Source organism: Aplidium turbinatum, chromosome 5 (genome assembly GCF_918807975.1).
Source record: "Aplidium turbinatum chromosome 5, kaAplTurb1.1, whole genome shotgun sequence".
Classification (NCBI taxonomy): domain Eukaryota; kingdom Metazoa; phylum Chordata; class Ascidiacea; order Aplousobranchia; family Polyclinidae; genus Aplidium; species Aplidium turbinatum.
The window spans coordinates 29,568,339-29,591,966 of record NC_137476.1 but is presented as its reverse complement, the minus strand read 5'-3'; the positions used below and the strand labels follow the sequence as shown (position 1 = coordinate 29,591,966).

General features: G+C 39.7%; 1 protein-coding gene across 4 annotated transcripts in view; it reads left to right on the top strand.

The window, feature by feature from the left end:
- The window catches only part of LOC145770675 (VWFA and cache domain-containing protein 1-like), a 53,113-nt gene that overhangs the window by 1,482 nt on the left and 28,003 nt on the right, over positions 1 to 23,628 (top strand). For 2 of the 4 annotated variants that reach the window (XM_082582369.1, XM_082582367.1), the window contains exons 2-9: positions 570 to 597; positions 1,593 to 1,753; positions 3,449 to 3,508; positions 12,552 to 12,713; positions 14,637 to 14,845; positions 17,010 to 17,169; positions 19,184 to 19,328; positions 22,957 to 23,028. In XM_082582369.1, the coding sequence (XP_082438495.1) occupies positions 1,610 to 1,753; positions 3,449 to 3,508; positions 12,552 to 12,713; positions 14,637 to 14,845; positions 17,010 to 17,169; positions 19,184 to 19,328; positions 22,957 to 23,028 (952 nt within the window). In that variant the 5' untranslated portion in view covers positions 570 to 597; positions 1,593 to 1,609. Of the gene's footprint in view, positions 1 to 569; positions 598 to 1,592; positions 1,754 to 3,448; positions 3,509 to 12,551; positions 12,714 to 14,636; positions 14,846 to 17,009; positions 17,170 to 19,183; positions 19,329 to 22,956; positions 23,029 to 23,628 lie in introns of those variants that run through there. The other 2 variants (XM_082582368.1, XM_082582370.1) reach the window with 2 other exon arrangements.

The window sequence follows — 23,628 nt, the reverse complement described above, 5'->3', positions numbered from 1 at the left end:
ATTCTTTTTGAGTCAATAATACTTTTAAAAAAATAAAAAAGAGTCAAAAGGCATGTAAATTTCACTCTGTGTGGAGCTACATGTACTTGAGAGGTTAACTGTTATTTTTTTATTCACTTGTTGATTCATTCATATCAGTTTGTATCCTCTGGGGATCCTTCTCTTGTATCATGGGCCAATCCTATAGATGTTTGTTGGTACACCCCTTCATTTTCTTTGAATTTTAATAGTTAGAACACACTGCTTTTTCTAGAAAGATAAAAGGAAAATGAGCTCGTGGAAAACAGAGCCTCACTTTGCTCAATAACCTCAAAGCACGTTTCAACCGCAACAATATTTACAGTTAAATACCAGAATAACTGGAAAGAACTGTGCGTAAGCGTGGAACAGGCATGTTACACAAATAAGATTATGCAGCAAAGCCTACTGCAAAAAAAAGTTATTTGTTGTGTTGCGGTAACATGACCATTGACCATAGTAGGCTACAATAAAAATCGTTTATGATGTCATATTCAGTTCAGTACGTACTGTGCTTGTAAAAATAATGCTTTCCAACTTCTACCACTCAGGAAATTGATCCCAAACTGAGCTACAAAAGTAAGATTGCAAAATACATTATCAGGCTACTGTAAGATTACGATAGTATATTCAGAAAGGAAAATGTACATGAATTTTGTTATAAATTAGCCTAAACTTTATCAAATAGCAAATATGATAAGTTGATAACCAAAGTTAAACAATAAGTTTACTGTGGGCTACTTTCATTTTTCTGTTGCTGCAACAGATTTGGATTAAGTAGTAAGCTAGAGTTTAATTAAACGTTTAACTTGAGCTACTTTTAAATTGGGCTCAATTGGGCTCGATTGTAGTCTATCGGCTAAATAAAACATGCGTTAGATTACAGCTAAACGGGCTGATCAGTTTGTGTTATAAATTGTTCTTTTATTTTTGCAACAATCAATTTGTAATGCATAAGCTAGTATAAATTGTGCGTATTGACAAAGCACTGTATTCATAGCCAGTAGCGTTGACAGGGCGGTCCATGGGGTACTTTTAGACCCGGGCAGGGGATGAGTTTAGGGGGCTGAAATCTTTCCAAGGAGCTAGGAAACGTGGAAATCACCGCGTATTTTTTGAATGTGGTGTGTTTTTCTTAGAAGTGTCTAGACTCTAGATTGATTTCCGAGGATCTCATTTGTACCGGGCCCAAAATATTCTCTCACAGCAGATGGCCGAAACGTTGCTGTCACTTTCAGTGCTTTGCAAGATTGAATATTTTACCGCAGCCGAATAGTAGAGGGAGAGAAGGGAAGAAGTTCTTTTATTTTGCATCTACAGTGCTCGCCAACCCTAACTTTGTTTCTTCAATGCTGTGCTGAGTGTTAAGCAGGGATAAGCTTAGTGACTTTAGGCTATCAAACTCACGATTACACCGACTCAAAACTGAGTCCACTCTATTTATCTGTGGACGCAAATGCACCTAACTGAAACAAATTTCAATTGTATAGCTCCTCTGCAATTTTATTGATCTTTTTTTAAATATAAAAATGGGAAGATTCGAAACTCTAGATTGAGAAGTTTTCATATTGCAGATAAAGCCAAGGTGAAAATGAAGACAATCGTTATTTCTATGCTCATCGCCGTATATTGGAAGAATTTTGCTCGAAGTCAAAATGATGACATCAACCCTCTTCGATTGTCTGATGCAATTCAAGGGATGGTGAATAACGTATTGAAGCTATCTGAATTACAGGTTCAAATTTAAACAAATATAATAGCCAGGGTCGTAACTACAGCCTGTGCAATGCGGGTCACACAGCAACGGGGATCCGCATTGCTACATTTTATTGTAAAATATTTAAGCTAAAATTAAAATAGGCCTAAACTTGTTGTTATTTTGTTATGAATCTACACGGAACCTATAACTTTTTTTGTGCAGGATCTTCTTTCATTACTTCAGGTTTCTTGGGGCTCCACTATACCCACTTTTAATGTTTGTGTTTGGTTCGGCTAATTTTGCCCTTATGGAACTGATATGTTGATGCGGAATGAAAGATCATTTTCATTCTTTGTAGCCTAATTATTACTTTTCGCAACAGTTTCAATCCTTACAACATCCACGCTAGAACTACTCAGTAAATGCAAGTAGAATACAGTAGGGCAAAGCGGACACTTGGGGCAAAACATACCTCGTATTTTTCTCAAAAGAGAGAAAATAATAGCACCACCATGGCTTTTGCTGAACTGTGATGATCGCCAAGAAAACGTTTTTGTTGAAATATGAGGCATATTCGAGTTAAACAAACTACTGTAGTGAGGGAAGAAAATGTTTCTTAGAGAATACTGTATAGATGTAAGAAAAGCCCAATGACACCTGATGTTAGCTACAAAACTTGAAGTAAATCTTAAGTTGATTATTGCTAATTCAGTTCAAGGGAAAAACTTTTATTAATTAGAAACAGTTGAAGTTTTTTAGTTTCGAGATTAATAAAAAAATGTGTGTGTTCCATGCGAAGCATAGACTTCTGTTTAGGCAAAACGGACCCAAAAACCAGACTGAAACGGACCTATGAAGGAGATTCTGAATGGAGGACTAGTTTAAACGATACTTGTCCGTTTGTAATTTATTTTCGTATGCGTTAGGCTGCTTCATTTCATTAGCAAAGTAGGCTACTTTTCAAAATTGATGTATGTTTCAATGCCATCGTTTTTGAAGAATCATCAGCTAGCAAATAGTAACTCAGCACAGCTAAAACCACCATCATTCCATTCCACCTCGACAACAAGGAAGCTGGAAGTCAGCTACGAACAGTCCTTGTTGGAATCCATATCGGACACGACCCTTGTGCAACATACCTAGGAGTGACCCTGGATCGACAACTTACATAGAAAAAACGCTGTTAGTCAGTTCGTGCCAAAGCATCATTTAGAAACAACCTTCTCAGATGCTTCGTCGGGTCGACTTGTGGATCCAAAATCGGAAAAACTATCTTTTTTTATAATGAGTGAAATCCTCAGCTCTACTGTTTAGCGAAGGCGTATAGCCTTCCAACACACTTTTCTATTGCTAACTTGCTCTTCAAAACTTTTTTTAACAATCAGGAAACTTGTTTTCTTTCTTGGACGGTACTTTTTTCCGCTTTTCTTGTAATATTACTACTTACAGACCTACATTTTGTGACATTTCATGGGCTACAAAATGTCATCGGCCAGCATTTGTATCTGTTGTAGCCTAAAGTAAAAATAGGTTAACATATATACAGTTTGTAGTAGCTTTGTGCAAAAACCAAAGTTCCTTCCATAGAAAGTTTCCTACATAAAGCTACCCCTACCGTACTTCAACTTTTCATAAGCCTAATTATGAAATAACTCAACATGCTTATTCGTTTGCAGAGTATTAAAGTATAGAAACAGCGCAATGAATAACAAAATTATGTTTTTGCGGCAGTCTTACCTCGACTCGTTGGAATATGAAGAAAAGAATGTGGATGAAGGTATTTTGGATTCGGTAGGATAGCAATTAGGCCATAGTGGTCTACTTTGTTTTTATAACTCATATGAACGGATGATTTTTGAGGTTTTAAATGTAAGTTATTGTTCAACGCGACAACTTGATCTTCTCTTCTTCAAAAAGTGTTAAAATCTCACAAACTTTAACCTGTAACCTGCAGTTTCCTGTTTGTTCTGATTTCAACAAAGATTTTTGATTTCTAAATGTATTCAATTTGCGCTATAAAAGTTCATCACAAACGACATATTTGGTTTCTAGTCGCCGTTGTTTGAGCCTCCGGACCGGAGAGCCTATGATTCTAGAATCACATGATATTGATGTTTTTATGATGTTTTCTTATTTTACACCAGGCATTCATAATCTTTTTCCCGTTAAGTACACCATGGGTCGTAAAACAATCAACCCTAACTCCCAATAAGCTGAAACCAAATTAATGGTCTTTTGTTTGAATTAAGACTTCATTACTACGTGGTAAGAATATTGACTAACAGTTAGTAACTAACGAACTTTAATGGCATTGCAAAGAATATTACTACAAGTGTTTACTTTATGCACTTTATCCTGAACTGCGTGGTGTAAAAAGTAAACTTCTCGCATCTCGTGGGCAATCCTTGAGCCTTGACGGCGTATGTGATAATACCACAAGGTCAAGGATTGCACCACAAAGAGAAATCAGTGGGCAAACCGTTACACACGTATCGCCGCACACTCACACTCACACTCAGCTTGCTGGCAAAGCCTTGGATTTCGCATTGTTGCATCACAATAACGCAAATTCAGGCAAATTGTACCCACTATTCTCAACCTGAACTATTCAAATTTAAAATGTACCCATCTATCTTAATAAGTACTATGGATGGTTACGAGAGTAGGGGCTCAATGCGATCCTACAATCCTTCCTCTTCCTGCCTCAACCATGCTTGCAATCGTTTCTGGTATTTTTATTTATTGCGTATGACTTGATTCAGTGAGTTGGGATAAAAGCTGAAATTTTGTACACACTTAATTCTAAACGATTTAACTTAAATCCAAAGTCGCACATTCCTCTAGCTTGCTTTACTAAATATTGAACCCAACACAAAGGCAAAACTGTGACCAGAAACAACGGCTCCCGGCACGCAGCAAAAAGCGACAATCAGTTGTGAAATCTCTTTGCAGCCAGGCAAGCCACATCACGCAGAACACAAAAACAACGCAAATTCAATGTCAACAAAACTTCATCACAATTTCAATTCTAAACAAGAGGGCAATTGACCCGCCGGAACATTGCGGCCCCTAATTATGGCACATAATTAAAAACAAAGTTGAAGTAGGAGGGTCGATTCCCGAAATGCAATACACAGAAAGTATGTAGCCTACATCAACATCTGTATTGTTTATAATTGTACAGTACTATTGTCGCAACAGACGAAATAAAAGGTTTCTCTCTCTCTCTCTTTCTCTCAAAGCTACACAGAAACGGTGACTATCCTTTATAGCAGTGCAAGGCACTGGGATACCCAGGCCACAATGGCCTGGCGAATACTTACACGATTAACCATTTACATCTACGTTAGTTTCACGAGACACACACAGTAGCAAACAAATCAAAGGCACTAAACAATAATTAACTAGCTACTTATGATGACGCAAATCACTGAGATCGCTGGCGATAACTTACACGATTAGTATTTACATCATTTGCATGAAACACACAAGAGCAAACAAATCAAATGCATTACACAGTAACTAACTAGCTACTTATAATGAGGCCAATCACTGAGATCGCTGTAGAGCAGTGGTTCCCAACCTGGGGTCCGCGGACCTCTTGGGGGTCCGTGAGAAAGCATTTGGGGGTCCGTGATTACCTTGATGAATTTTGGAGAAAAACAAACAGCGAACTTTTCACTTTCATTTCTCTCTTTAAATGAAAATGTGTCAAGCTCAAGCCGCGAGAATAAACTGTACCGGTATGCATTAAAATAAATCTATGCTGCTGCCTACAGTGTGTAGGCCTACATTGACCTTAAACTACATCTACCACAACGCATGTCGATTTGAAAAGCAAAAGGAAGTCCCCTCTCAAAATTGTTTGAGAGTAAAAATTTTCTATACGGCATGGCCTACTTAGCCGATATTTTCGGTCATATTAACAATGCTAATTGTGGCATTCAAGGACCAGGTGTGACAATAATTGATGCAGCTGAAAAACTGAAAGCGTTTTTAGCCAAGTTGCTGGTTTGGAAACGCAGATTGGAAGCAGGTAATTACGCTAACTTTCCAATGCTAGAATATCTTATCTTGATGGATGAAACTCAAAAAGAATGTACTCTTTTGATCTCTATGAGAGAAAATTTTTGCGCACACTTGGAAACCCTGCAAATCTCATTTCAACGTTATTTTAATTTAGAACACCTGCCAAACGAAGTTGAAACATGGATTCGAAATCCTTTTCTTTTTGACTTGAACAACATTAGCGATGACGATCTCAGTAAAGATGACCAAATTGATTTGAGATCAAAAGAGTTATTACGCATTGACTTTCATTCAAAAACTGTCGAAGAATTTTGGTGCTCACAACAGCAAACCTACCCATTCTTGGCAAAGCAAGAGATTATTGTTTTGTTACCATTCATAACCACTTACCTTTGCGAGGCAGGATTCTCAGTTCTTGTTACAATAAAAACTAAACATCGAAATCGCCTGGACGTTGAAGATGACATGCGTTGTCAAAAACTCAACCAGAGTTCAGTCGTTTAGTTCAGGAAAGGCAACAACAGCCCTCTCACTAAATTTGCTTACGTTGAAAAAGTTTTGGCATGGCACTTTGGGTCACCTTAATATCCAAATACTGCTGACATTTCTTGAACAATTGATTCATTTTCTTATTTGAGCAACTGTTTAACCTGATATTTGCCGCAGGAGTCGTAGCGGCAATGCAATATGACACAGTACAGTAGTTGAGTAGCATAATTATTAAAATAGTCAATAGTATGTTAATTGAGTTTCAGGCAAAATTTAGGTAGGGGTCCGCAGAATTAACAATTTGTCTAAAGGGGTCCGTGACAACAAAAAGGTTGGGAACCACTGCTGTAAAGTATACGTTACTAGGACATGCTGTTGAGTTACGCATATTGGGGCCCTCCGGATGACACAGAAATACGCAGGTTAAAAACAGATTTGCGCGGTACATATCTACAATACACTACAAATTTAAATGAAAGGCAAGGGTGGTACAGATGCCTCCACGACACCCGCTAACAACAGACCAGGGCGGGGCCGGGTTCAGAACGCAGTCAAGCATTCCCCACAGGAGCAACGCACGATATATCCCTTAGGACCAGATCCACTTTGACCTCACCCGATGCCTCATCCACCACTGAGACTGCCACCCTGACGCGCCTGACAATCGGTTTTCCATTCCTAATTTGGGAGATGATCTCATGGACTCTCCCCAGACGGTATTTCCCTCTCTTAGTTATATCTTCTGGATAACCAACCACCACTAATTGGCCAGGCTGTAGGTTTTTCCCCAAACTGGCCCACTTTTTTCTATACCCTGCAGGGAAAGTAAATAGAAAGAGATCCATTTCTCTCAGAAACTGTGAGACAGAGCCAGGTTATACCTATAGTCTCTCCGTAACTCATCTCGGTCATGAGGATTTCCTACTGATGAAAGTGGGCTCAAGAATGGGTTAAGGAGTGCGGCTGAGGTGATAACAGTAGAATCCTTAGGGTCATCACAGACAGGGACTAAAGGTCTTTCGTTGACTATTCTTGTGGTACTACCCGTAAATGTAAGAAGTTCAACAAAGTTGGGTTTCCGTGATGAGTTCCCAATAACGTGGAAAAAGGCAATTTTGAATTGCTTGATCATTGCTTCCCAGGCCCTTCCCTGGGCCGGGGCATACGGAGGAATGAACTCCCAGTTAATTCCCTTTTTTCGCAAAGAAGTTTTAATTTCAGAAGACTCCAAAATTTCTGGAAGTCTTTTAGCTGCCGCTTGGAATGTGGTCCCGTTATCTGAGTACATGTTACGTATAGATCCACGCAAGTCTACAAATCTGGTAAATGCTAAAACAAATTCACTGTAAGATAGTGACGTCACAAGTTCCACATGGATTACTCTACTCGCAAGGCAGGTAAATAACAATCTCCATGCTTTCTTTTGGCTTCTCCCCTCCACAAACGTCATTGGACCAAAATAATCTACGCCACTATTGAAGAAGGGTTTGTTGTAGGCCGTGGTTCGTGGTAACGGTAGATCCGACATAAGCTGCCTGATAGGCTTTGCTTTCTCTAAGGCACATGGAGCGCAGTCATGCAAATAATGATTCACCGAGGAATTACCATAATTTGCAATCCAAAAACGTTGACGAGTAGATAACAGTGTCTGTTGCACACCACAGTGATAGCTATCACAATGAGCGCCAAGGACAACTGGCCGTGTCAATGCGTGCCTCGAAGGCAAAATAAGAGGATGCTTCGCATCGACAGTTATTTCGGGAGACTTACTCAAACGACCTTCAATACGAAGTCTCCCCCGTATGTCCACACAAGGACGATACTTTTTTAGAGAGCGCAACTCCTTCAGGCACTGTTTATCAGCGCCAGCTTCGCTCGAAGCAAGACGTTTTGTTACCACATCGATCGACTCTGGCAGACCGTCACAACTTGACAAATCTCTATACACCACTTTCTGTACGATGGAAACAACCCTATTTAAAGCGTCCTCTAGATAAGATGCATTTAACTTTGGTTTTACATACCTATGTTTCTTGCATTTGGATACAATGAACTCCGTGAAAGCTACAAGATAGGCGGCTCTCTTTTTCAACACGTACAAAGTAGGTGCGGTTTCGATCATCTTGCTAATGGAGCCAGTTGCATTTTCTCTTACCGTCATCTCCGGCGACAGTTCCATTTTACGAATAGCAGCATCTGCTCCATTCACCGTTGGGACCTCGCCTTCATGCATGAGAAAAGATGGACCGCTCAACCACATCTCTCTGGAACCTGTTTTGGTGATGGCGTTCGGTCTGGTTCCCACGTCTGCCGAGTTGAGATGTGTCGGACATTAATGCCATTCGCTCACCTCTGACAAGAGTAAAATACGATTTAACCTACGAGTAACAAACTTGCATAGTCGTAAATCAGGGTTTTTGATCCACTGAAGGACAGTATTTGAGTCACACCAGAAATGTTTTCTAAAATCAGGCAGGTGTAGTGCATTAGCTGCCTGGTTTAACAGCTCCGTAGTATTAAGCGCGGCTACAAGCTCCTTTCTGGCAATCGGCCATGCACTTTGATGCTTGAGGACAACCCTACTTTTGCCAAAAACGAAGGATACACAAGGGACTCCGTTACACAGCCTACGTATATACACAACGGAGGAAAAGGAGTGATTGGAGGCATCACTGAATCCATATAACTGATATACGATATGAACGTCTGCACAACACGGCTCGGTGTTTACAAAATACCATCTAGGTATGGAAAACTCTTTTAGAAAATCTAATGAATGAAGCCACGACTTCCATTCTTTTATGTAGCTTTGTGGCACTTCGGTGTCCCAATCAAGACCTTCGATAGCTAAACGCTGCAGAATTAACCTAGCTTTTAGGAAGAATGGAGCACCGAACCCTAGTGGATCGAAATTTCGGCACACACAACCTAGAGTTTTTGCTACTGGTTAGTCTGTGTCGTCTTTTTTGAGGTCAACATCGCGAAAGGAAGACGCTAACATTTCCTTTTTGAAGTTGGACAAAACATCCAACGCCTCTTTGTTGGCACTCCATTTCACCAAACTAAAGCCTCGGCTATCGAACAAGTCAATGGCTTCTTTAGCAATCTCACTGACCTCATCAAGGCTATTTCTAGAGAATATCAGATCGTCCACATACATATTTTTTCAAATGGTAGCCTACTCAGGGTCAAGTCACTGGCTCCAGTGGGGTTTTGTTCAATCATTTTTTGAATGGCTAAGCAGGCGACGTATGGACTGCTTTTAATTCCCCAAGGTTGTACACAAAATCTAAACGGAATTACTTTGCCTTTTTGATTATATTGTAACGATATTTGTAACTCGGCTGGCTGAATTAAGCTTTTATTTTTGGTTACGAGAGTAGGGGCTCAATGCGATCCTACAATCCCTCCTCTTCCTGCCTCAACCATGCTTGCAATCGTTTCTGGTATTTTTATTTATTGCGTATGACTTGATTCAGTGAGTTGGGATAAAAGCTGAAATTTTGTACACACTTAATTCTAAACGATTTAACTTAAATCCAAAGTCGCACATTCCTCTAGCTTGCTTTACTAAATACTGAACCCAACACACCAGAAACAACGGCTCCCGGCACGCAGCAAAAAGCGACAATCAGTTGTGAAATCTCTTTGCAGCCAGCCAAGCCACATCACGCAGAACACAAAAACAACGCAAATTCAATGTCAACAAAACTTCATCACAATTTCAATTCTAAACAAGAGGGCGATTGACCCGCCGAAACAATGGACAATCGATCGTTGTTGAGACTCACGGTAGCCGACGCCTTATTCAGGCATGGCCGATGATGATGATTCTCAATCAACAGATATTTTTCTTTAGTATAGGATGTTAAACAATAACAACACATGCAAACTTAACTGTCATCCAATCCAAGTACCCCTAGAAATTTCCTTGTGAGCCCCTTGGGAGTTTGCGAAGCCCTGTTCTACACTGAAAGGTTACCACAAAGCGTCCAGTATTTGGTATCGACATCCAAAACGATTTACCGTAACTTGCTTTTCCGTTTGACGAACGAAAGGTGGTACCGCCATTGGCTGCAATGGACTGTAGTCTGTTTCTCAACACCACTGTCGCAGGAAGAGAAAGTCTTACTTGTCTTGCTGCATAGCTGAGTAATGAAAGCTCTGGTATGGCACTTGAAAGGGTGTCGGTTCGATAAAGCTCAAGGGCATGCGCCCGTGTCTTCAGCAAGACTCTTGGGTGCATGCCTGAAAGTTCGGACGAAGACTGGCTTCCTTGCCTTCCATTCCACAAAAATCACCAAGCTTATGCTTGGATACCACAAAAAAGATGCCTTGAAAGAAACAGCTTGACGTTCATCTCAATTCTTTCAACCTCTCCTCATCATTTCCACCAGCCTCCTTCAAAAACAATTAATAGTTTGATTTTGATTTATCGCTGATGCAACACAAAAAGGAAGAAGTCTTAATTATTCAAACGATTTCACTCTGAACCGACCAAAAGGTGATCGAAGGAAATCATGTTCCGCATCAGTTTTACCGTCCAACCAGCGTGGAAAATTCATCTAAAACATAATAACAGAAGGAAAGCATTGAGTTTCATCTTTGGTTTAGAAATTAAAAACATTGAATCCGAATTATTAACAAAGCTAACAGCGTCAATAAGACCGTCGTTTTTGTGTGTTAGTGTACAATTTATCAATTTTGGACTTGTAGGTTACTTTGTCTCACTGGCGTATAGCCAGAAAAAAAAAGTTGGGGGGGCAAGTATTTGATGAATTGGAGAGAACGACAAAGTGTTTGATTTAAGACATCGTCACCTGATGTGCTGGGCGTATCCTGGTGGGTTGAGCAAGGGAAGCAATAAAACTGGTGGGGGGTTAGAGCGTGCCAAAGAAACGCGTATTCTAGGGGGTCCGGGGGCATGCTCCCCAGGAAAATTTTTGCAAAATTATGCTTAAATATTGGATTATAGCGCTTTCTGGAAACACTTTTAGGGTAATATTTGTATGAAATTTATTAGCATATAAACACCCATTAACTTATTAAAGGTAGCTATTACACACGAACGGGCAAAAACTGCGGCTAAAATTAGAGAACACCAAAAAACTCAGCTACTCAAAAACTACACAAAAACCCAACAGAGTAAGGGATTCTGAAATTGCTTCCACAGATTAGTTAAAAGAAGCGTAAATCGTAACTTTTGCGCAATTTAAGATTTGCAAAATTTAGTGGTGTCTTTCTGTGAGTCCAAAACAAGTCCTGGGAGGTGTTAATAGTCAGATGTCTTGGAAAACGATATAAATTTCTACAAATTTTATTATATTTTCAACAAAGAGCTCAACTTCGGTATCCAAACTTTGAAAAATTGGGGGGCATGGCCCCTTTCTCCCCCCACCCCTTGGCTACGCCATTTGACTTCGTACTGGCAAGTATCTTTGACAGTGCAAGAAGCCTTTTGTACAATACAGGCAATGCATATGGTATGTTTTTAAACAATGAAAACTATTAATACTAAAAAAAGTGCTCAATGCCAAGAAAAATACCAAACAAAGCGAATTACATCAATATAAGTTAGTTATTACTCTCTAAAACCTCTACATCCTGTTTCATTTTAAAACATCTAATAATAATAAAAGAATTCTGATGATCCCCCTTTTAGGGTGAAACAGGCTGTGGAGGATATATATAGAGTAATAACTATATTTGATAATAGATCTTTATGTTTTTATTTTTTGTTACGGTATTTTGTCACAGGTCACCTGTGTAGTTGTCACGGACCATCAGTATTCAGCAGACCACAATTTGGGAGCCCTGACCTAGATGTTAGCTTACCTAGGCTATTAAAACGCAAGTTTCAGTAAATGTTTGAACCATAGACTTCAAAAATTAATCCCAGCTGAACCAACTAAGCCAAAAAACACCATTTTAATTACGACTTGAAAGTAAAACTTTTCAATTTTGTGTAACTGGCAGCCCTGCTCCAAAAGGTAGCAAGTAAGTAAAAGACATGATTTTAAAAAGCTATATTGTTATTTTATATCTGCGATTGCATCACAATTTAAATGAAAATGTGTAGTAATTCAGGCTCACCCAAGCTAGCATGTTTGTTACATCTTGCTAACTGTAAACAACTTCGACAAAAGTATGGCTCAGGCATAGAAAGCATTTGAAAACATGTCTCTTCACTCAATATTAATTTAGTTGTAATTGTCATACAGATTAACTACAAAGTATTTTATTATTGGCTACCGTTTCAGCATCACCTAAATTTGAAATGTTTGAACTGGTCAAACACCGTGTTTGGTTTTGATAGATGGCACTCAGGATTGGGACTAAAGTGGAAGATCGCGTACAAGCCGTACAAACTCTTCAACAAGGAATCATGAACGCTTCTAAAGCTAACACGGGAGTGTCTTCTATCTTAAATTGTTGTAAAATTGTGAATGCTACATTTAACTCCTCCTTTATTGACGAGGTAGGCAATTTCATCACTCCCACTTGTATTTTGTTTATTTTTCACAACCCATTGACCATCAGAATCACTTTTAACGGTGGACATTTTTTAAGCTATACCAGCAGTTCTCAACCGGGGGTTTGCGGATCCCCAATGGATCCGCAAAGCGTTTTCAAGGCGTCCGTGGAAATTTTCGAGCTTGCAGCATGATTGTTAAATTACATTTAAAGTTTGATTGTTCTTTATTTCTGTATTACAGTGATGCTCAAACTGTGCGTCGCAACGCTCTGGTGCGTCGTTTAAAATTTCAAACTATATCACATGAAGGTTCGGTTAAAACATGTCATGTGTTAAATCTTTTATAAGGCTATGTATGTTCAACTTCTTTTGAGATAGCTGATTGTTGATCCATGCTTTAACGAGACTGGCTGACTAAAGTTTGCATTTCTATTCGCACTCACAGTTTTGTCAGGACTGTAATTACAACGAAATATTGATAACAAATAAAATTTAAATTTTTAAAATTTTGTTAGTGGTCAGCCACCGCTTCGGAGGCGCCAAAAGACCAAAAGGTTGAGAACCACTGGACTATAGGGATAGGCTTACATCATAAAATGTAGGCAGAGGTGGGCATTCGCCCCAGACAACCACTTTATCTGGTCTAGATCTTTACCAGATCGGGTACTGGTCTGATCAGATCTTTATCAGATCTGGACCAGATAAAGTGGCTGTCTTTGGCTACATCAAAAGTACCGCGCTATGGCTACAATGTGTCAAAAGGGCGGTGCTACGGCTACCAGTCGATGAAAAGTAACGCTCTACCACTACTCGAATAAATGCGCTAGGCTACTTTTGTCTTAACTAAAACTGAAAAGCTTTGTTCAAGTACCTTGTGCAGTCAAAATGATTTTGAAAAAGAATGACATAAACCTTTAGTGTCATATTCGTTTACACTGCCATTTCAACGTCGTCATAGAAAACAAGTTTTAGGTGAACTGTTATTCTTATGCTCCAGTGTTTCCATCAAAAATGTCTAAAAACGATTAATTTTTTCCACTTTAAATTGGAAAGTAGGGGATAGCGGAAATACGACTGAAGCAAACTCAGCGCCTCTTCGCTATATCGCTACATTGCAAAAAAGTAACGTCGCTACTGCAGCCGCTACTCTTAACAAAAATGTAACGTAGCAACCGCTATCGCTACCAAAAAAGGTAGCGCGTCACTGCCGACCTCTGATGTAAGCTACGGTATTATGGCAGTATTCTAATTTGTATGCCTATAGCATGTCAAAAGTAATGTTTAGTCGAATGCACACTGGCTGGATACGTTGTTAACTTTTGCTAATAAGCTACTTTTAAGTTTACTCTTTAGCAGCCATGATTAGTTGTGATCGTAAAGCCACTCCAAAATGATAGTGGACATACCGATTCTAAGCAATTTTAGTTGCAGTAGAAACAATAATATTAATCGGGTAACAGGTCTCCATGGTTAAAATGTACCGCCAATAAACTTCCGATTATATTATTTTTGATAGCTCACTTGGTTAGCGCATGACTTCGTGAACGAAGAAACTTCAAGATCAAGCGGTGCTGGTTCGACTTTCGGGTGTGCGCCAGCAACGCGTTCTAAGAACTACTTTCCATTTAGGGGCACCTAATGGATGGAATAATTCCTCGGCAACAACACTTTAACAATCTGAAACTTCACTCTGTCAATCTCGGTAACAGGCTCTGCGTCAAAAGAATCTACAAGCATGCAAAATTACCAGGAATATAATCTATCAAGGCATTGTCAGTCCAAGGATAAAGATTCAAAACCAACCAACTTCACGAAATAATTCGTCATTTATATTATTTTTGAACTTCATGAAATTATTTGCTACGCTTACAAGCTGCACGCATGCTTTTTATTTATGAAAAACAATCTGTTTTTTTTTCACCATAGATCGATATAAGTCAGAGTTGTGTTATACCTTCAACCCAACATGATGGCAGACCTTTTAAAGACCTTTCTTTCACCGATATTGCTAAGAAAAACATAAAGAGAATACCTGATCTCAAAACCCAACTTTTTGGATCGGAAACGTCATCTTTAAGAGTGTACCCTTCATTTAATATTCCGATTTGCAAAGATCCGTTCGATACAAGACAAAGGTGAGCAAAGGCCAGAGATCCAAGAAAAAGACTGAAGCCCCTGAAAATCAGTTCTGCGAAAATCTTAAGATTTTAAAACTATAAGTTTTGTCTCTGGATGTCAAATTGTTGGGCTTTGGATTCTTGAAAGAAAGTTTCCGCGTGACTGAAAGTAATAGGCTTACAACAAGTAAAAAACACGTTATTATTACCACATGGTACAACTGAAATAAATACTTTTATGAAGTTATATTCGTATATTCGTAATCCTGTTATATTCGTAATTCTGTTACATAAAGTCATTGAGCTTTTAAATCATATGTGAATACCCTTTACGTCATCATCGCAGTATTCGGTGTCAGCTTGCTTGGGAATTGGGCTGAATGTTTTATAACTTAGGGTTATCTAATTAGCGGGGAAAAGGTTGAGAACCCCTGCTATATGTAATCAACTCATCTTTAAATAATGTTTGCGAATTTACTTGCTGAATCATGGCCACCTGGAGATGCGGCCTGATTTGTCACATTTTGCAGATTTTGATTACCGCTACTGCTAGTGTCTGACTGACATTTTCTGAGTTTTTTTTTTACTTTTTGCTATCTCTAAATGATATAAAAGCTTTTTGTTGCCTTGGGGAAGCAATAGAAAATGAGAAAAAGTAAGTTGAAAAACGCTCATTCAGACTGTTATTGAAAAATTAACAGTCTGACTAAATTTTTCGAAATCAAATTATCTTCGTTTTTCAACATTTGATGATGTTAAAACCTATTGTGTCATCTGGGTAAAACATTAAAGAAGGCGTAAAAATATAATTTTTAGAAAAAATTCATTCAAATAGTCGCCAAAAGTTGGCAAAACCCGGAAATTTCTGCAAAATGTGACAAATCAGGCCGGATCTCTAGATAGCCATGGCTGAATTTATTCTATAAAGAAACTACAGGTTTGCAAAGGATTTAACTGAGGATGCAAAATTGAAAAAAGCCAGAAAACTCGAAATACATCTCAAAAGGATAAATAGTATTATGTGTCAAATAAAAAATCCAGTAGTTTCTCTCTAGGTTTAAATTCTGTATAGATAGATAGATGTTTACTGGCTGCTGCGAAAAAGATGTACGATAAATCAAACACAATGCACAGTAAAACTGTTGAAAAGATTACAATTAAAAAAAGAATATGATAATAGCATCACAGCAGCGGGAGGCTGCGAAGTGACCATTCAAGGTCTTCAAGTCAAGCAGCCACCCCTAAACTCATCAATGATAATTAAAATGGGCTATTTTTTAAAAATTGAGACAAACAAATAAAAATAAATAAATAACAGTGAAGCTGTCCAAGGTGACAAGAAATTAAAAATTTAGGTAAGCCAATGTAGCCTACGTTACAATTGCAAGTCTAATTAGTAATTTAGCATTTGTCTAATACGTGTCAATAATTTTATTTTTGTACACTCTTTTAAAAGTTGTGTATAGGTCAGTGGTCTCAACCTTTTTGTCATCTCAGAACCCCTGACCTACGTTTGCGTTTGTCAAAGAATCCTCTAGCAGAACAAGTAACACGACAACTGTCAGTGTTTTTTTTTCGGCTATTGACTGCACTCAAATTATTTCTAACTGGGCCTACTTGGAGTGTAAATACGGCAAGGTGATGTAAAAGTTCAAAATGATGCAGCAATATGCTGAAGCAAGATATAAATTTCACGAAAAAACGAGGAACCTTTGCGGAAGCTTTTAAACTCACTGAACCTCACTGTTCCGCGGTATCCGTGTTGAAGAGCACTGATCTAGGTTAGGCCTAAAGTTGCAAGCATTATTATGCTTTAATTGGTGAATTGATAAAAATGGCTTTGGTTTATTTTTGGAATAATTTTGAATGGGAATGACTTGGTCGAACAGTGGGCCACTGTGAAATAACACTTCCGCCAAATTGTTTGAACAACATCTAACAAAGCGTTTAAAACACATTTTTCTTGGCTGATAGTTGGACATCCCGTACTTCTGAATATCCCCGGTTCTGTTGTACAACAATTAATTTTCATTGGCTTGTGTTAGTTTTTACTATAACTTTGTGAGCAAATTTTCTTGTCAAAATGTCAATCAGTAACCGCTTCGGACAAGCCGTTCGTCATTACTTCTCCTTAATTGTAATTCTAACAAAACTTTCATCCAATTTCTAATTTGATTGACAGGCCTTGGTATGTCCAAGCAAATTCACCCACTCCAAAGCAAGTGATCGTGGTAATTGATAAAAGCGGCTCGATGCTAACACTTCATAATGGAGTTTCGCGCATGGAGCTGGCAAAACAAGCTGCAAAATCTGTTGTTTCTACTTTAAACCCTCATGACAAGGTATGGTGCAGTTGAAAGCAAAATAGAAAAAAACGTAACCTACACAAAATAATTCAATGCCTAATCTGCAACAACCTATGCAATTATGCATAGGTGGAAAGGAAAGCTAGTTTTTGAGGTACAACATAGCCTAACTCTTGCTCAAAATCTAATCAATTGTGTCAAAATAAATTTTGCAACATTACATGTATAAAAACTTTGAAACTCACTGAGTTGAAAAGATTTTTGGAGAGGGCTTTCCCCTGCGTATTTAGCTTCACAGGACAAGAATTTAAACTGTTCACGATATCTACGGCTTAGAGGCAGTAGCCTAGCGTTGACAAGGAGGGGGGGAGGTACTTTTGGACCCGAGATAATTTAGAGGCCCACAACCTTTCTAAGGGGCCAGGAACTTGAAGAAATCACCACGTATTCTTTTGAATATAAGTGCTTATTTCGAAAAAATGTCTTGATTTGGGGTCCGAGGATTTCATTAGTACCGGGCCCAATGTATCTTCTCAACGACCCTGCTCAGAGGAAATGTAGGCTACGTGATTTTGCTTAAGATAAAACGTAGATGGTTATCGTTCAGTGTATTGTAACCTGATCAAATTAGCAAGAAGAATAGTAGTTTTCTTCCAAAAAGATGAAATTGTGCCTATACCAAAATAGGCCAAGATTTAATGTAAATGTAATACAGAAAAAAGCGGCATTCGATTGAACTTAGCCTATAGCCTACCGCCCCTTACAAAGGCTTCTGGACCTAAAAGTACTCCCTAGATCTCATAGCCAACGCTACTGTGTGCAGACAGCAAAATAATTTTAATTAATATATAAAATATCAACATAATTTATATTTCATAAGTTATAAACATAAATACTATTGACACTACACGAATTACATCAAATGCAGTTACAATTTACTAAAAACCTTAATATTCTATTTCACCTCTATTGAGATCATCAGAAGGTTCTTATTCAAATAGAATTATATTGTAATAAAAAGCTTTTGATGATGCCAATGAGAGTGAAACAACCTGTTAAAGTTTTAGTGAATGGTAACTGTATTTGATGTGTTTAATAAAAAAAAACAATGAAAACTATTAATACTACAAAAAGTGCTCAATGCCAAGCAAAAAGGCAAAGCAGAGCGAATTAAATCAAATATAGTTATTACTATCTGAAGCCTTTACAAATGCAGACCTTCTGATGATCCGTTAGGTGAAACAATTTGTAAAGGCTTCAGATAGTAATAACTATATTTGATTTGATGTGTTTAATATGTATTTTATTAAATACGGTATTTTGTAAAACTTTGTCGGCAGCAAATTCTTGTGTACACTGAATTGCTCATAAAATACTTGTGAGTAGCCTATAGCGTAGCTAGCCTTGACCAAAGCTGGTATTTTTTTCTCTAGTTTACATGCTCGCAACATTGCAAACAGATGTTTAGGGTTGAAATATGCTGTTCGTTTTTTTACCTTTATTTGCTGAAGTGTTGTTTTACTATAATGATTTACTAAGTTTTGCCCATTGACAATTATTCCAAATTATTTTAATCCTTTTTTTACCATCTCAATCAAACTAATCAAAGCATAGTAGCCTATATGTTTGCCAATTAAACCTACACACAACTTATAACAGTAAGAAATTATAAGATGTCTTAATTGGCACAATCATGGATACTTCATAATCTTAGGTCTTAGTTTTCATTTTCGCATTTTTTTTAGATTTAAAGGTCCAGTCAAATATTTTTTAAACCTGTAGTTCCTTAATAGATCAAATCAGTTTACAAATATGCAGTGCAAGATGAGGTAATTGCCAATTACTTATAAACAAATTTTGTTTAACCTTAACTTTAGTTTTGAATGGACAACATTTGTGCGACCAACCATCTTAAAATAGCATTTCTTCGTAAACTTTGAAAAACATCTGGCAACATCTTTTTATTAATGTACACTCTTTTCGGTACTTAAGGTATCCTATTTGGAAATCCCTGTCTTACAACGTTTTCTTAAAAATACGTTTTGTATAGTTTTCGGTCATAGCATTCTCCGAATCTCCAGAAACTATTAGAGCCTTAAATGGACAAACTTCGTGCTTTTCTTCTCAATTAGTTCCAGCAACACCTCAAAATCAATTTTTGGTCAACAAATTTGTGGACACAATCCAAGCAGAAGGCGAGTTTTATTACTATTATGCATTATTACTTCAGTAGGCTATTAATGGCGCACAAGAGATATAGAAAATAGAAATACATATGTTGCAAATCTACTGATCGTCGTCGTGTGAGCCTCTGGGGCCGAGGGTCTATTCTTTTACCACCTCAGATTCACGATGTTTCCGGACTACACTGGAAAGCTACTAGGGAGCAGCCAGTCTTTGGTTTCATCATTCATGACACGCAGACCTTCCACTCCGTTAGGGGGCTTGAAGATGGAACAGTCATTGATGATGTGGTCTGCGGTCTGTTCCTCGGCACCACATTCACAGGAGGAGGAGGAGGCCATTCCCCATTGGTGCATGGTTGAGAGGAAAAGCCCGACGCCCGTACGAAGACGGTTGAGGCGCACCCATGCCTGTCTTTGTAGTGTTAGGCCGATGGGGCGTGTGTCGGGGATGAACGAATAGAGTCTGGTGGCGCTTGACTTCTATTCAGAACTCCACTTATGGTCCGACCAAGTAGCCGCAGAGCTGTCTTGTACATCAGCTTCGTTGATCAGAAGTTGAGCGGCTGGCACAAATGGGTGTCTTGATTTCAGTCGACGGGGGTGCTCGTTTGGGAGAGCAGAGATCTTGTGGTGGAGAAAGTGGTTAGGCTCTAGTGCCCGTCGACCGAGAGACAGAGTGACTTATTCGCGGCGAAGCTCAGCGGGTTGGATGCCAGCGAGAATGGGCAGATTGTCCAATGGTGTGGGACGCAGGCATCCGGTCACTGTGCGCAGGGCGCTGTTTATAGCAGTGTCGATGTTATGGCAGTGAGCACTGCAGCACCAAACAGGTGCACAGTACTCTGCTGAAGAGTAGACAAGGGCTAAGGCTGCTATACGCAAAGTGTCAGCTCTTGCCCCCCAGCTAGAGCCTGCCAGGCGCTTGAGTAGCGCAGCGCGGAAAGTGAGTGTCTTGTGCAGTGACACCAAATGGTGGCGGTATGTGAGCGATCTGTCCAGTGTCACCCCAAGATATCTTGGTTCGGGACAGAACTCAGAAGGATAGAGATTTTCCGTTGGTCTGGACGTGTAGCTCACGATCAGCTTCCCGATTGTGGAGGTGGAAAGCTGCTGCCACAGTTTTGGTTTTGCTGAGTTTCAGTCGCCAGTTCTAGAGATAGGCTGAGAGAGTTTTATGTCCTGGCTCAAGGTGTCTTCTAGTTTTTCCCACGACTTTGTGGAGTGGAGAATTGCCGGATCGTCCGCATAAGCGTATTTTGCGGAGACCGTAGTTGGCAGGTTGTGGGTGTAGATGTTGAAAAGAAGTGGAGCCAGGACCGATTCCTGTTGGACGCCGTTTTTCAGGCGTCTCAGTCTGCTTCGCCGGAAGCTACCGGTGGTGAGGATGAAGCTTCCATTCCTGACAAGTTCCATAATCATATGAACCCTATGTCGGTCAGGAAGCGGGCAAAACATCTTGCAAGTAAGGCCGCGATGCCACACGGTGTCATAGGCAGCTGTGAGATCTAGAAAGACAGCGCCGGCCTTCTTTTTTGCCTCAAAGCAATCCTCCATGTCTTGGGTTAAGAGTGTGACCTGATCTACGGTGGATTTTCCGCGCTGAAACCCAGCTTGCTCTTTTGAAAGGAGCGGGTCGATGATTGTGTTGACGCCGGCATAGATCAGTCTTTCGAAGATGTTAAAAGGAACACAGAGGAGGGATATCGGACGATAACTTCTTGGGTCCTCTGGTGGCTTGTGAGGCTTAGGGATCGCAACTACTAAAGCTCTTCTCCAGATTTTTAGGATTGTGAGGTGGTGCAGGCAGGAAGAGAGGAATCTACGTAACCAGGACTTTAGAGCATGGCCAGCATGGAGTACAAGCTCAGGGCAGATCTTATCGGGCCCTGGAGACTTGTGTGGTTTCACTAGGCGGAGGGCGGTGGCAAATTCCTCTGGAGTGAAGTCTCCACAGATTGTTTATTCTTGTGGTGTTTCCACTCGCCGCAGGGCAGATACTTCCTTGGCAACAAGGCGGGATGCCTTGCGGTCCTTTGTCTTGTAGACTCCGTTCTGCACTAGCTGGGAAGCGATGGCATTAGCAGAAACGGGGTACTGACGAGGGGAGTTAGCTAAGCGCCCAATGAGGTTGTTGATGATGCTCCATGCTTTGCGACTTGAGTGTGAGAAGTCGATGGCTTGGACAGCTTCGTTCCATCGCTCAAGCTTCTTTGTGTCCAGCCGCTCAAGTAGTCTGGTGGCGGCGGTGTTAGAAGCAGCACCACTTGTGGCGCCTAGGTATGAGCGATAGGGAGCTTCACACTCAGAGTCCCAGCATGGTGTATAGCTGGTTCGATGGCCACGTGGTATTGTGGCCTTTGCCGCAGTTATTATGGCATTGCAGAAGTCCTGGTATGCCTCGTCTGCGTTGCATGTTTCAGTCGATGGTAACTTTGCAGCAGACTCATTGGTCAGGGAGCTGTGTTGATTCCAATCGGCTTTTTTGAAGTTCCATCGCTTCACCGGTGAACTCGGGACAGGAGCCACAAGTTCTGGGGCAATGATGAGGGAGGGCCGGTGTTGGGACCGCGGGAACTTCTCAAGCACACGTCTGTCTGGAACAGAGCTGTCGACACTCGCGAAGGCCAAGTCAGGATTTGTTCCTGTTCCCCAGCGGCCGGAGTGGAAACTGGCTGGTTCCTTTGGATTGAATAGGAGGGCAAGATGGTTTGTAGAGGCCCAGTCATCCAGCAATTCTCCGTCGCTGCTTGTGTTGCTGTAGCCCCAGTCGATGAGCTGGCAGTTGAAATCGCCAACGTAGAGACTGGAGGAGGGGAATGTTGAAAGGGATTGTGGCAACATTCGCGAGGGTGGGGGCTTGTAGATGTTGACGTTGCTGTAGTCTGAAATACAAATGCACACCCACTCAATCTCAGCATCAGTTGGAAATTGGTCGACAAAGGTCCACGGTCTGACAAGTTTCGTTTGGCATCTGCTTGGGTGCAGATGTTACTCACAGGATGGGGCATGAGGAGCCACTTGTCGTCCATCATAATCAATCTACTGATTACAACAACTCAATTTACAAGAAATCAACCAGAATAATTTGTGAAAAACTCGTTACAAGAAATAGCTTTTGTATTGTCAATTACAAATTAAATATTAATTGCACATTCCAAGTATGTAGAGCAACAAAGTGTCACAAATTGAGCTTTTTTAATTCATCTACAAAGCGTTGAAATCGTTATAAGTGAGGTAAATTATTGGCCTAAAATTGTATCTTTTTGAAAAATAATCAACTAGTAATAACACTAGACAGACAAAACCAAGCAACCACACGGCATTTACCATAATATATTAGAATGATCATAAACTATAAACTACGAACGTTTTCGGCCATACACACGTTAGCCCTTCTCAAGTAACAAAGGCTAACGTGTGTATGACCGAAAACGTTCGTAGTTTATGTTCACTCTAATGTATTATGGTAAATGCCGTGTGGTTGCTTGGCTTTATTCGTCTATGGTTGAAGAAAGTCACCTCTTTACCAAAATTATAGTAGTTATTAAACAACATCAAATATTTGCAATCTAATGACCCAAGCTTGCTCATTCCAGCAAATGTATTTTTATCGTGTCATGTTTTATCATCAGTTCAGGAGGGACAGGATATGGTAATGCATTGCTGAAAGCTTTTGATTTCTTTGAAAATGAATTTGTTTCTCCAGCAGGTAAGTTTTTTTTTATGTTTTTCCGCAGCCGTTTACAGAATCTTTGTAGCTTCATATTGACAACAAACTGTATGTGTAACTAAGAAGCACCGTGCTACGATGTAATGCAAGATATCAGTTCAATTTATTTTAGAAGATGTGACTTATAGAGTAATGATTGAAATTATTGCAAAGAGTTACTAGTGTAGGCCTATGAACAAAGACGGTTATTTTTCTTAAATATATTAACAAAAGAAAAATGATCGAATCGCAATTTCTGCAACAAAATACACAACGTAAGATTGTTAAACTCAACACTAGAACTAGAACAAAAGAAGCTGTTGTTCGCTAGCCTGCCAGAATGAAATGATACGAATAGAACAGAGTACTGCCTCGCGGAGTACACGTGACAAAAGGAGTGCAAAAGTAATCAAGGAGGCATGCTAACTGCAGGCATTAGTGCAGCCCAGTCGAGAAGGAGCGATCTTCCTAGCGTCAGCACTACCTGACTACTCACCATAACAGTCAGGTAGTGCTGACGCCAGGAAGATCGCTCCTTCTCGACTGTGCATATCCTTGGCGACAGTTAGTTTAATTGTTTTCTTTCCTCAAAGGTTAAAA